At 38.9% G+C, this 12,326-nt stretch overlaps 1 protein-coding gene and 1 long non-coding RNA gene across 6 annotated transcripts in view; one reads left to right on the forward strand and one right to left on the reverse strand.

Annotated features, from left to right (window-relative positions):
* Positions 1–12,242, forward strand: part of LOC127935119 (uncharacterized) — a 45,436-nt gene extending 33,194 nt beyond the window's left edge. For all 5 annotated transcript variants that reach the window (XM_052532730.1, XM_052532729.1, XM_052532728.1 and 2 more), the window contains 5 exons: positions 988–1,022; positions 1,131–1,403; positions 9,044–9,289; positions 10,168–10,227; positions 10,325–12,242. In XM_052532730.1, coding sequence (XP_052388690.1) covers positions 988–1,022; positions 1,131–1,403; positions 9,044–9,289; positions 10,168–10,227; positions 10,325–10,452 — 742 coding nt within the window. In that variant the 3' untranslated portion in view covers positions 10,453–12,242. The remainder of the gene's footprint in view (positions 1–987; positions 1,023–1,130; positions 1,404–9,043; positions 9,290–10,167; positions 10,228–10,324) is intronic.
* On the reverse strand, positions 3,376–4,248 carry LOC127935135 (uncharacterized). Its single transcript, XR_008147989.1, has 3 exons — positions 4,129–4,248; positions 3,954–4,021; positions 3,376–3,803 (listed from the first exon to the last, which is right to left on the reverse strand). It is a non-coding gene; the product is annotated as an uncharacterized LOC127935135 (long non-coding RNA).
* Positions 12,243–12,326: the final 84 nt, after the last annotated feature.

The raw sequence follows: 12,326 nt of genomic DNA on the forward strand, positions 1-12,326 counted from the left end.
ACTCGTCTGGATTGTTCACTAGTGATTCAGACGCTAGCCGTGTTTCCACTATCGATCTAAGACCGGGCGTGCTAGTGCGTGCCAGGGCCAGTCACTTCCGGGGCTTGATCGTGCCTCGCCGGATATGCTCGCTAAACATTAACGTTACCATAGTAAACATAGTAAATATGACCGCTTGGATAAATCAGACGTCAGCTTCTTATTCTCTATTACAATCGTATTTATTTAGTAACTTATATTATCAGTCTCGTCTCGAGAGTTTAGCTATATATATCTATCTATCATAGAAATATATCATAGAAATATAATAATGTTTTTGTTCGGGAGCTTTTATAAAAATAGAGATATTCTCATTCATTCTAAATGTGACGGCTACTGTCAACAGAAACAGAAGCGACTGAATAAGCAGGCTATTTTCATAAGCATTACAAATAAAAAAATATATATTTATTTCTGTGTGATTAATTTTGAGTCCTGATAAATTAATTCATTATGATCAATGTATCATGTATTCTATAGTAAAACATTGATGCTTTTGAATTAAAATATATAAGAAAGCATGCAAGCAAACGGCCGCTTTTATCATCTTCGTGTGTGATCGCGCATGTTCCAGTGACTTATTCTTAGTTTTCTGATAACTTCTCTTTGTTGGTGAAGTGATGATGGGGTTTTGTGATGTTGTTCTGAGAGGCGTGTAAAGGGCGTGTTTTAGTGACGTGCAGTGAAGCCCCTGACTGACTGAAGCCCCCCACGGCCCGCTTTAAGCCCTGGCTCACACTGCCCCAACAGTGGAAATGCGGCTAATGTGAGGCGTTCTGTAACAAGGCCAATCTTTTTCACTCTCAGTGTTTTAATAGACTGATGCTAGACAGGAGAGTCAATGAAGTTTGTGCAGTTACAGAAGTGAAGCAGTGTCAGTGTTTCTCCACAGTATTCTTTACTTCAGCTGAGATCTGAGGATCACTCTGTTTTCTTTCTCTTTATCAGGTGCCTGCTGTTTTTCCTGCCGTCTGTCCTGCCTGGTGAGTATGTGTAATGTAAAGAAAAAATGATTTGTAAATTGGATCGGTGACTTTAATAAGATTAATGAATATAACATTGTTCAGTGATTAAACAGTTTTTATTTGTAGGTGCTGATTCTTTACCTGTGGTGGGAGAGATAGGAGGCAGTATCACTCTGAAGTGTAATTCTGACAACACACAGGACCCCATCCTGACATTTGGGACCAGAATTGCTTATGGTGTCAATCAGGATGAACACTTCAGGGACCGTGTGCACAAGACTGACACCTGTGACCTCATCCTGCAAGACTTGAAGACCACTGATGCTGGAAAATACCTTTTAACTCTTTATGTCGAGGGTGAACCGCTATGCAGCTACAGTTATGAGGTCCGTGTTGATGGTAAGGTCAAAACTGATTTTTATGTTGATTTGGATTTTTGTTGCTTTTATTTGTTACCAGTGTTTTTCATCTTACGTGTCCTACATTAGAGCTGCATGATGATCTCATTTCTAACTGACAACAATTCTGAGTCTGTTAAACCTTTGACAAAGTCTTACCGGATCATCCAGATCTGTGTTCAGTCTGCCGCTAACACATAGAGAGCAGAAACATCTTTTCAACTACACAGTAATATTTCTGTCTTACAGTCATTTATATTATCACACAAATACTGGAATAAGCTTATAGTTCAGATATAAACATCGATGTCTATCTGGCAGCGATCAAAATAGAGCAAATCCCCTTTTGAAAGTACTGCGCTTTAAATAACGTTTGTGTCGATTGCACTGTTTCACCACTAGGGGGCGACAAATGTCTTAAAGGCTATGGTGCAGGTTAAACACTACTTTCGATTAATGGGTACGTAAAGCAGTCAAGATATGTATATAAAGTTAGAAATGTCTCCAAAATGGTGTTAAAGTCCAGTTTTTGTAGTTTTTGGTTAGTAACGGTTATTTTTTACGCAATTCGGCGATGACGTCACATGAGGTAGACGTGCTGGAAGGTAGCCCCAGCCTTGCAGCTCAGCAGCTACTAGAACTAGTTCTAGCACTCAGTGACTATGGCGTCTAACTGGGATGAGGAAGAGGTGGAAAGACCCACAGTTAACATTTATGATGGCCCACAGCCATATAATTTCGAACCGTTTAGACGTGACAGGGCGAATGAGGAAATACCGAGAGCCGATGGCAATCAAAGACAAATAAATGCATGGTCAGAGGAGAATGACTGGAGAGTTGGTGAAGTGTCCTGGTGAGTTGCTACCATTTAGAAACGCAGCAATGACTGCTGGAGCTAGTAGTCTGTGAACAGCAGTGCATACAATAACAACTTTTTTTTTACTGTCAGTGAATAGCACCGAATAAAAGTCAATGTTTTCTTTATATCTAGTGACAGTGATTAGCTATGGGCTAGCTTGACAGTCCCACCTGTGAACCCCTACTGTTAATTTCTAAGCTTTTACCACCTCCTCCGGTGAAAATGTTGTTGGCAAACGTAGCCGACGCCGACGGCTGGTCATGTCTTCAGTGTGATTATTGTTGATAGTGCCAAGTTTTCCTCGTGATTAATTGTCATTGACACCGTCAGGCTTACCGGTAGAGGGAGTGAGTAGTATGCATCTGTGTCGCTGTGTTTGGCAGGTGTCTGTGTGGGCGGTGTCGTCCCATGGAAACTGTGGTGGAGAGCTTGTGTTGTAGGGAGGTGAGAGCGTTTTGGTCGCTGGTCGAGGACCTCACCCCGCGGCCAGCAGATGTAATGTGCCTAACGCAGCATCCTGGATTTGAGGCATGCTGCCTGAATCCGTTTGTGCTACACATAGCATACTCACACTTCAGGCAGGATCATGGTCCCCTTCAAGCCAGCACGCACGAGTATGCTCATGGTTTGTTTACTTTACCAATCTTTTTACACTGAGTCTTTTGAACAACAGCTATAGGTGACAGGAGATGTGTTGCATACACAATAAACATGCATAAGAGACAGGCTTAAAATGACGTTTCCAACCTACTTACAGTTTTAAACTTAAGAATCTTTCCTACTTATCCCTAGGCAATACCGGTACACTGCGTACAGGCAGGCTATACGCTGGGCTTATGGAGTTTTAGGCAGGAGTATAAGGAAGCCTCTACCCTCTTGTGTTGTTTCAACCATCAGACAAAAATTTCAAAGTGGTGACCAGACCTATCAGGGCTTTCAATGGCCTCGTTTGGATGAAAATTAATAAAAATAATTGCTTATTCTGTTGTGATCCCCCAATTGCCCTTAAAATGTTATAAAGCACACAGAACACATGAATTTTGATAAGAAAACACAGTTTATTGGCATTGCTTGTAACGATTACTGAACATTTACTGAACAAGGACGAAGATTACTGACCTGAAACGTTTGCACAGTTTCTTTTGTTTCTCTCTCTCACACACACACACACACACGCAAAAGCACATCAAGCAGACACACAGTGAGCCCAGACAACACCGCACACAGAGGTTGACAAGGCACAGGTAAAATGATTGGTAAATTATTTTTAATTACATACAACAAATTTCATGCAAATAACAGACAGAGGAGCAGACATGCAGCATGCAGGACCCCTTGAATGGGGTACAGCGACAATTATTGCCACTTACAAAGATGGAAAAAAGTAATAATTTTGTGCAAAGTAAAACCAAAGCAACAGCACACAAAGAAAAAACAAACCATGCAGCATGCAGGAAACCACCACCAAATGAGATGACAGGGACAGAGGGAAAGAAGATAACTAACTAAAATAAATACTTACAACTAAATCATTGGACTTGTCTGTGGAAAAAAAATAATAATAATGTGAAATTAGTTTTTTTTGTAACGTGACTACCGGGCTAGGTAGAGGCTGACGGCCTCCTCCTTCGGAACCTGTTCGAAGGATTTGGCGATGGGGGCGGGTGCATCGAAGGATAAATTGTCGCTAACCTCTCGAAGAGCTGCAGGTGAATTAGTGTAGCTTTCCCGAAGGGCCTTCATTAATGATGTTGCATAACCTGCAGACATAATAATAATAATAATACTGTATAAAGATCATTGCCACTGATCACAGATGTCTCGTGCACCATCTCAAAATATGATAGAACTGCATGACACTGCTTACCGTATGAGGCTGCCTCTTTGATGGGAAGCACCACATGGGCACTTTTTCTGAAGCGCGGATACCGCACACAGTACTTCTCCGTCCCATCACTTCTCCGTGCTGTCTCACGGTTGGCATTGTGATTATAATTTACTGAGAGGTAGCTAAACTTTGAAGTGAAAAGTGGATAAACTGTTTCTGACATTTCAGAGGTGGGTAAACTGTGTTTACTTGCGTTTAGCCTCCACTACACGGTCACGGTCAAATATATGTGAAAGAGAACCGTAGCAGTCTAACACAAAACGCAAACACACTATTGTGAAAGCCGATTGCCGATGACGATTCCCGATGTCCATATTATGGACATTTACTTCAGGGCAATTTTGTTTTGGCTCATATTCGTGAATCACGAAATATGACTTTCTAATTTCAGAATGATCATGCTTGTAGTGGAGGCTGTGTCAAAGGGAACACGTTATGCAAAATACAAAAAGAGCTAGCTAAAACGCAGCTTGTAAACATTAACGTTAGCATGATGCTTACCGTGGCAATATATCGCTTGCGGCAGACGGTGTCTCTCGACCTCGGGACAGGACAAGCAGAGAGGTTTGCATTCACAGACGGCACGGCGGTAGGAATTAACTTAGCCATCCTCATACTTTTTAAAGAAAGTGCGACCATCTTGGCATCCCCTGAGTGGTAATCCTCCTCCTTGAAATGCGCGCTGCATATTCTCGAGTAGGCGGTGACAGAGCTAGCTGAAAAATCTGCCCGCCTAATCTTGACAAATTGCACCCAGCTTCGGAAGATCCCTTTGTCCTTGGGGAAACAATGGACCCTATGTCCAGTTTTGCTGGAGTTCTTGCACCCGCCACAAACACAGTAATAAACCATGTTGTCTATTTATTCTCTACTCTTTCTCTAAGCTATCTTTTATGCTATGCTATCTCTGACTATATATTTATGCTATGGTATGATATCTATCTATCAATCTATCGATCTCTTTCACTAGCTACTACTCTCACTACTCGTCTCACTCTCTCAATGGTATCAAGGCGGGCTTTCGTTTGTCGTCCAAAAGCAAGTACCTCATGTGACGTCATGCAATGCATTGTGGGAGAAACAAGATTCATTTCTAACCTGTAGCTAACCGCTAAGATATCACCTACTTTTCCTTATTATATTTATTTTTTGTAATACCCTACAACATCAAATACAATGGATAACTGTTTAAATGTTTATTATGAACTAGAAAATTGCCAGAAAAAAAAAACCTGCAACATAGCCTTTAAACAGGGCTCTCAAGTCTCACGCATTGGGCGTGAGACTCACGCATTTCAACCCGTTCACACGCTCACACGCCACACCTTGTATTTCTCACGCAGAGACATTACGAGGACAACGCCCACCAAGTTGCGGCGCTATTTTTTTAAACAGTGAAACAGGTAACGTAGAGGAATCAAGTGAGTTCCCCGAAGGCCCTGACACGCACCTGCTAATCGAATAAAAAAAATATAGCTACCGATCAGCCAATCAGAAAATAGCATTGCTGTATCCGGGTAAGATTTTTACAGGCTCGTGTGCAACACAGATCCAGACGCTCGCTGAAGTAGGTAACGTTACGGTTACAGACTTGTCAAGACAATGACGCAGATTTTCACTATATGTTTTTTTTTATCAATATATTAATTTAACATTTTTTAAAAACAGTCTAAGATATGTTTTGGTCTGATGGTTATTATGACCCCGACACGCACGCAATTTTGGCCATTATACGTGGTCGGCCGTAGCTTTTGTGCCTATTATTAGCCCACTATAATTTTTTTATTGCCAAAGTTACACGTTGAAGAGGATGCGGGGCTACTCTGACAGTTTTATATAAGAGACTTCTATAATAGGCCTATCCATAATACTTGTATGGCAGTATCCATAATAGTTTAAAAAAAAAAAAAATTTTCTTTCCTTTTATTTTTACTGCACCTCATCCTGGTCCCCATTTTCAAAACGTTTTGCCTAGGCTATTTCATTATATTTTATCCAATGTATAATATTGATTATTGCATTCGTCTATTTCAAAGATGTCAGGGAAGAGGCAAAGGAGCAATCTTTCATGCTTTGTTCTAAAAGATCTGGGCCCGTATTCATAAAGAATCTTAATGCAAAAAGTAGTTCCTAGTGACAAAATTCTAAGAAAATTCTTAGAAATGTGGGCGTTTACTTTTAAAATTAAAGAAAAAAATCCTAGTAAAGAAAAAATTAATTCAGAAAGCATCTTATCCCTTAAAAGAGGTCTTAAGGTAAAATTTGTTATGAGCACAGACGAGGACTTTTAAGAGGCTTAAGAGTTTCTTTAGCAGAGGAGAAAATGGCAGAAAGATGAAGAGGCAGAAGAAATGTGTTGCAGACAATGGATGACAATGAGTTAATAAGACGGTATAGATTATATAATAATTTAATATAATATAATTTAATATATAAATTAAAGTAATCACTACATTACGATATTTGGCAACTGGGAACATGCAACAATGCAATAGTGATGATTTGAGTCTGTCACAACCTTCTGTAAGCAGAGTGATCACACAAACAATTACAGCACTTTCAGAACATCTTATTGTGTCGCAGTTCATTTAGTTTCCACTGGAGATTCCCACCTTGCAGGCTCTAAAAACTGCATTTATGAATATAGCAGGCTTAGGTGCGCACAAGCAGGGGGAATGAACCGTTAATAGTTTGTCCTATACGCTCCCATGTCTGCTTCTTGTCCCTTGCTGTGTCTGAATTTTCCTTTAAGAATGGCCTTGTGTTCATCCACTAACTGGGCTAACAGTAAACACTGTTCCTCTGTCCAGATTGGCTTTCTCGCTCTTCTTGGCTTTGATTCCATGTTTGATACATTAAAACCAACATTCAAACCGCCACTTACATAGGACGGCAATCACTGTAATTGGAAAGAGTGGAACAATTTTTATCATTCTAAGCCAATCAAATACCTTATAGGAAATTAAAAGCATGGTAAATAAAAAAATAGAATTCATATACACACATATAATGTGTGTGTGTGTGTGTGTGTGTGAGAGAGAGAGAGAGAGAGAGAGAGAACGGTCAAATAGGAAAAATTACGCATGTAAATTTAAAGTGAGGATTAGAATAGACCCTATACTTAAAATCACTCTTTTTTTTCCTTCTTGGACAACCAGCCAATCAGAGTCTTCAAAAGATTGTGTCATACATAGCAACCGGTTCAACCCCGCCTCCTCACTAAGATAAACGTTTTTGTCTTTTCCTTACTCAGAGTTGCTCTCAGATCGGTCCCGAATCGCTTTTAAGCTAAGACTCCTACGTAAAAGTTTTTAAGCTAAATTAAGAGTTTTCTGAGAGGATTCTTAGAATCTTTATGAATGCGGGCCCAGCTCCCTAAAAAGGTGGCTAGGTCAGAGGAGGAGGCTGTGGAGAATACAGTAGGGGAGGGAGTTAGGGTGCCAGTAGAGGATGGGTGCATGGAAGAGACTGTGGAGGACCATAGAGGAAACAGTGGAGAACCCACTGGAAACAGGGAAAAAGAGAGGGTTATGTAGAGCAGCCACCTGTAGGTGTTCCTTTAAGAAGTAGTGGTCAACCCGATCACCATTCATCACAATGGGAACCACCAGCTCTTTTTACTGGTGCTTAGTCTGCAGACAAGATAACTCCTGTGTCCATCAAGGTGTGAGGGACATAAGCAGGGAGGATTTCTAAAATAGCTGCATTAGTGTTAGTGCTTGCTCATTCAAATACCTATGCTGAGAGGGTTTTCTCCATGGTGGGATTAAACAAGACCAAAACCAGGAACAGTTTAGCACTTGATGGAACTGTGAAAAATGGCTGGCCTGGAACCACAGTGATTCAAATGGGAGCCACCAACCCCTGGCCTCAAAACCAGCTACCAACACCTACTATAAACAGCACTGACCATTTTTTCTCTCTCTCTCTCTCACACACACACACAAATAAATGCTGAATTAAATAAATATTATTTTATTTGTAAGAATATGTGTCATTTATGAGATCAGACACCCGTCCCCATCAAACCCCTGCCGACATCGCGACCGCGGGCAAAATCTCACTCTGAACTCAGTTCAAAACTTGAGAGCCCTGCTTTAAATGTATTTGTCAATTAATTAATTTTTCATTCACAGAATCGTTCAAAATCGCTGATTAATCCAGTAATGACACAAGGGAAGTAGGTTTATGATTGAGTTGATGAATCAGTGATTTAAACAACTTTTTCATCACGCTAATATAAAAAACTGGGGTTTTAAATATATTATATATACACTACCAGTCAAAAGTTTTTGAACCATAAGATGTGTAATGTTTTTTAAAGAAGTCTCTTCTGCTCACCAAACCTGCATTTATTTGATCCAAAGAACAGCAAAAACAGTAAAGTTCAATTTAAAATAACTGCTTTCTACTTGAATATATTTTAAAGTGTAATTTATTTCTGTGATGCTCCGCTGTATTTTCAGCATCATTCCTCCAGTCTTCAGTGTCACATGATCTTCAGAAATCATGAAAATATGATGATTTACAGTTAAAAAAAAACAACGTTGTTGTTATTATTATTATGTTGAAAACAGATGAGTCGATTTTTTTTTTTCAGGTTTCTTTGATAGAAAGTTCAGAAGAACAAAATTTATGTAAAATAGAAATATTTTGTTATAAATGTCTTTGTCACACTTGGTCAATTCAAAGAATCCTAGCAAAATAAAAGTATTAATTTATATACTTGTGATAATGATATTAGTAATAATACTAAAAAAAGATCCGTAGGAGAATCGTGATCTCTATAAATTGTGATTCTCAATTTATCCAGAATCGTGCAGCCCTAGTCATACATCATCAGTTTTATGAAAGCATCATGCCACAATTGTTTTATTGTTTTATTTCTCTTCAGTTAATTTAACAGCACTGATAGGTGAAGAAGTGATGCTTGCTGATCTGCCGGGTGATGCTGAGAGCGTCGAGCATTTAACAAACACCGGCTCGACAGAAGTCTGGAGGAGAAGGATGGGTGTCCTGACTGATCGCCTGATGGACAAGGATGGTCACCTGATCATTAGGAGCTACACTTTAAGAGACGCTGGAACATACAGAGTCCTGAACTCAACAGGAGGAGTCCTGGTCACTGTGACCCTCACCGGTGAGAGAAGACGGATGGATGTTTAGAAATATTAATTATAAAGTGGACAAGTGAGGGTTAATCATCATGATTTGAACAGCAAATTAATATTAAACTGTGTGATTAACATTTCAATATTCTGTACAGAATGGGATACAGAATTGTAGCCACACTGGGTTGTACAGAATAATTAACTCAAATGATATATTGGGAATTTGAATAATTAATCAGGAATATGATTAATATATATATCTCATATGACAGTTACACTAAATTTTATTGATTATGAAAATAGCTCAATTGCCTATACCAATAACTCATTACAGAGCACTGTAATTTACTCAATATGTCAATATAATAAAGTTATCACTTACAATTCAAGGAAAAATATTCTCTGGCCATGAAAACATTATCCTATCATTATGATAAATTTAGTTTCTAAATGTAAAGCTTGTAGCTAAAGATCAGACACTTCAGTGACTCGCAATGTGAGCGGGTGGTGGAGACGAATCATGAATATTTGGGTTTTTAATGATTGACTAATAATACATCGAAACTACAGATCACACAGAGTAAATACACGTACGACAATACAGACAGTAAACTTTTTACAAGACATAAAGGAGAGAGACCTACAATTATAATCCTCGCATAACAAGGATTAACCATTGTACCCACAAACATATTCAAAATACATATTATTAATAAAATGATGAAGATAAGGAACTTTAAGAAAGGTTTCTTGGTGTGTGTGTGTGTGGAATGTGGGGGGCTTTGTTTCTCCTTTGAGGCTCGCACGGGTATCGTAAATAATTTAACGCCAGGCATTTAGTGGAAAAAGGTTTCCTTTATATGCCTGAATTTAACCCATGAATCGATGACCTGCATATCTTTTACAGAATCAAAGTATGAACAGGACAGCACACGTGATGATAACACTAAAGGCACTGAGCGACATCGTAAGTAAAACAAGAGGCATTGAGAACTTTACAAAATCTTTAAGCAGTGAGTGAAAAAAATAAAAATTTATCAATTGTGCTCTCTTCCTTCTTCCAGATGTTTGGGTTTGGATGATGGCTCTGGTGGCTGTGATTGCGTTTACTGGCTTCATGATCTATCGATGTCTGAACCGGAACAAGGCACAAGGAGTCCTAATGAAAGAAATTGTACAGCTTCCCATCTGAGCCAAACATCTCCCGTGTGTGTGTGTGTGTGTGTGTGTGTGTGAGGAATCGCAGGAGCGGAGTCCTGTGTGGGTTTTATTCATTCAAAGACTTTGAGGGCCACTGCTTAACTGATTCAGTTTATAAAACGAATGCCACCTTATTGGGAAAATACAGCCCTCCCTCACAACTTTTTGATTATTCCCTTCATTTTATTCAGATTTGAACCTGGGTCAACTGCATCAAATTGTGAACAACACATGGTTTTTTTTTAATCTGCACCACATAAGTGAAAGTGAAGTGAAAGTGACATTCAGCCAAGTACAGTGACCCATACTCAGAATTTGAGCTCTGCATTTAACCCATCCAAAGTGCACACACACACACACTGTGAACACACACACGGAGCAGTGTTCATCATTTATGCTGCGGTGCCCGGGGAGCAGTTGGGGGTTCAATGCCTTGCTCAAGGACACCTAAGTCGTGGCATTGAAGGTGGAGAGAGAACTGAAAGCTTACAGAGGTCATATGAGAACATACATAAAAGTACATACTTTTGGGTGTGTAGCAAAAGAGTATGCACGTTGTGGGACATACTTCGCCTAGTTACGCACACCACAACTGTTAACGTTTCATTCATTCTTTATGTCCAATAAAATTTTACTATGTGTGCTTCTACCAAGTTGAGGAGTGAAGAAGCAGGGCGGCGGCGTCGTAGAACCAAACGCAGGTCGTTTGTGAGGCGGCTGGTTCTGACGTTCATGTGCAATGTGTGTAACGAAATAAAAGATAACTTTAATTAGGGTTAAAAATTTGAATTCTTACACTTAAAAGCTGAGAGCGCTTCTCCGCTGCTGCTAAAGCTGCCATGTTTACATCACTGCAAAGCTCCTCCCTCCCGCACGCAATGGGTTGTGGGCAATATTAGCACTTAGACCGGAAATAGTAGACCATCCGGGTATCTTTGGAACACTCTTTTCAACATACTATGATTTGGGACGTACTAATTCTAGTTTCGCATACTATTTAGGACGGATAGTATGCGAATTGGGACTCCGCAATAGTTTTTAATGTTACCAGCCAGTTCCAGAAAGTTTGGTTTCTTTTTTTTTTAATTTTGACTTGTGCAAATAAAATTTGGATAAAATAATTAAATGTATCACACAATACTCTGAACATAGACTTTTGTCATTTTGAGTAAAACCAAACTAAACATTTTCCCACCGTAGTGCAAATTGAGGGTAAATATGGAGAACAAAAATGCAAATTTCTTTTTTTTTTTTCAGGTAATAGTTAATGTTGTTGGAGATATGCCTCTTAGACATAAAACCTGATTGCGTTCCATCAATTATAGAATCTAATCCTTTTTTTATTGTTTTATTATTTTTTTAAATAATATATTGCAGATATGTTCACTGAATATAAACCTAACAGAGCACTCTGTTAGAAATACCAAGGGTTCACACAAAACAAGGGAAATCTGCTTTTAGTTTTTATGCCGCTCGCAGTTGGAATCAGCTTCCAGAAGAGATCAGATGAGCTAAAACACTAGTCACATTTAAATCTAGACTTAAAACTCATCTGTTTAGCTGTGCATTTATTGAATGAGCACTGTGCAATGTCCAAACTGATTGCACTATATTTCCACTGTTTTTTATGTAAAATCATTTTCTAACTGTTTTTAAATGTTTTGATCATTTTAAAAGTTTTAAAATTGCTTGTTTTATTCTTGTTATTATTTTTTTCATGATTATTTTACTTTCTTTTATGTAAAGCACTTTGAATTACCATTGTGTACGAAATGTGCTATATAAATAAACTTGTCTTGCCTTAAAAATGTATCATTGTTTTAATAGGCTAATAGGACGCCAATGATCAATATAAAGCAAATCTTT

Source organism: Carassius gibelio, chromosome A19 (assembly GCF_023724105.1).
Source record: "Carassius gibelio isolate Cgi1373 ecotype wild population from Czech Republic chromosome A19, carGib1.2-hapl.c, whole genome shotgun sequence".
Lineage (NCBI taxonomy): Eukaryota > Metazoa > Chordata > Actinopteri > Cypriniformes > Cyprinidae > Carassius > Carassius gibelio.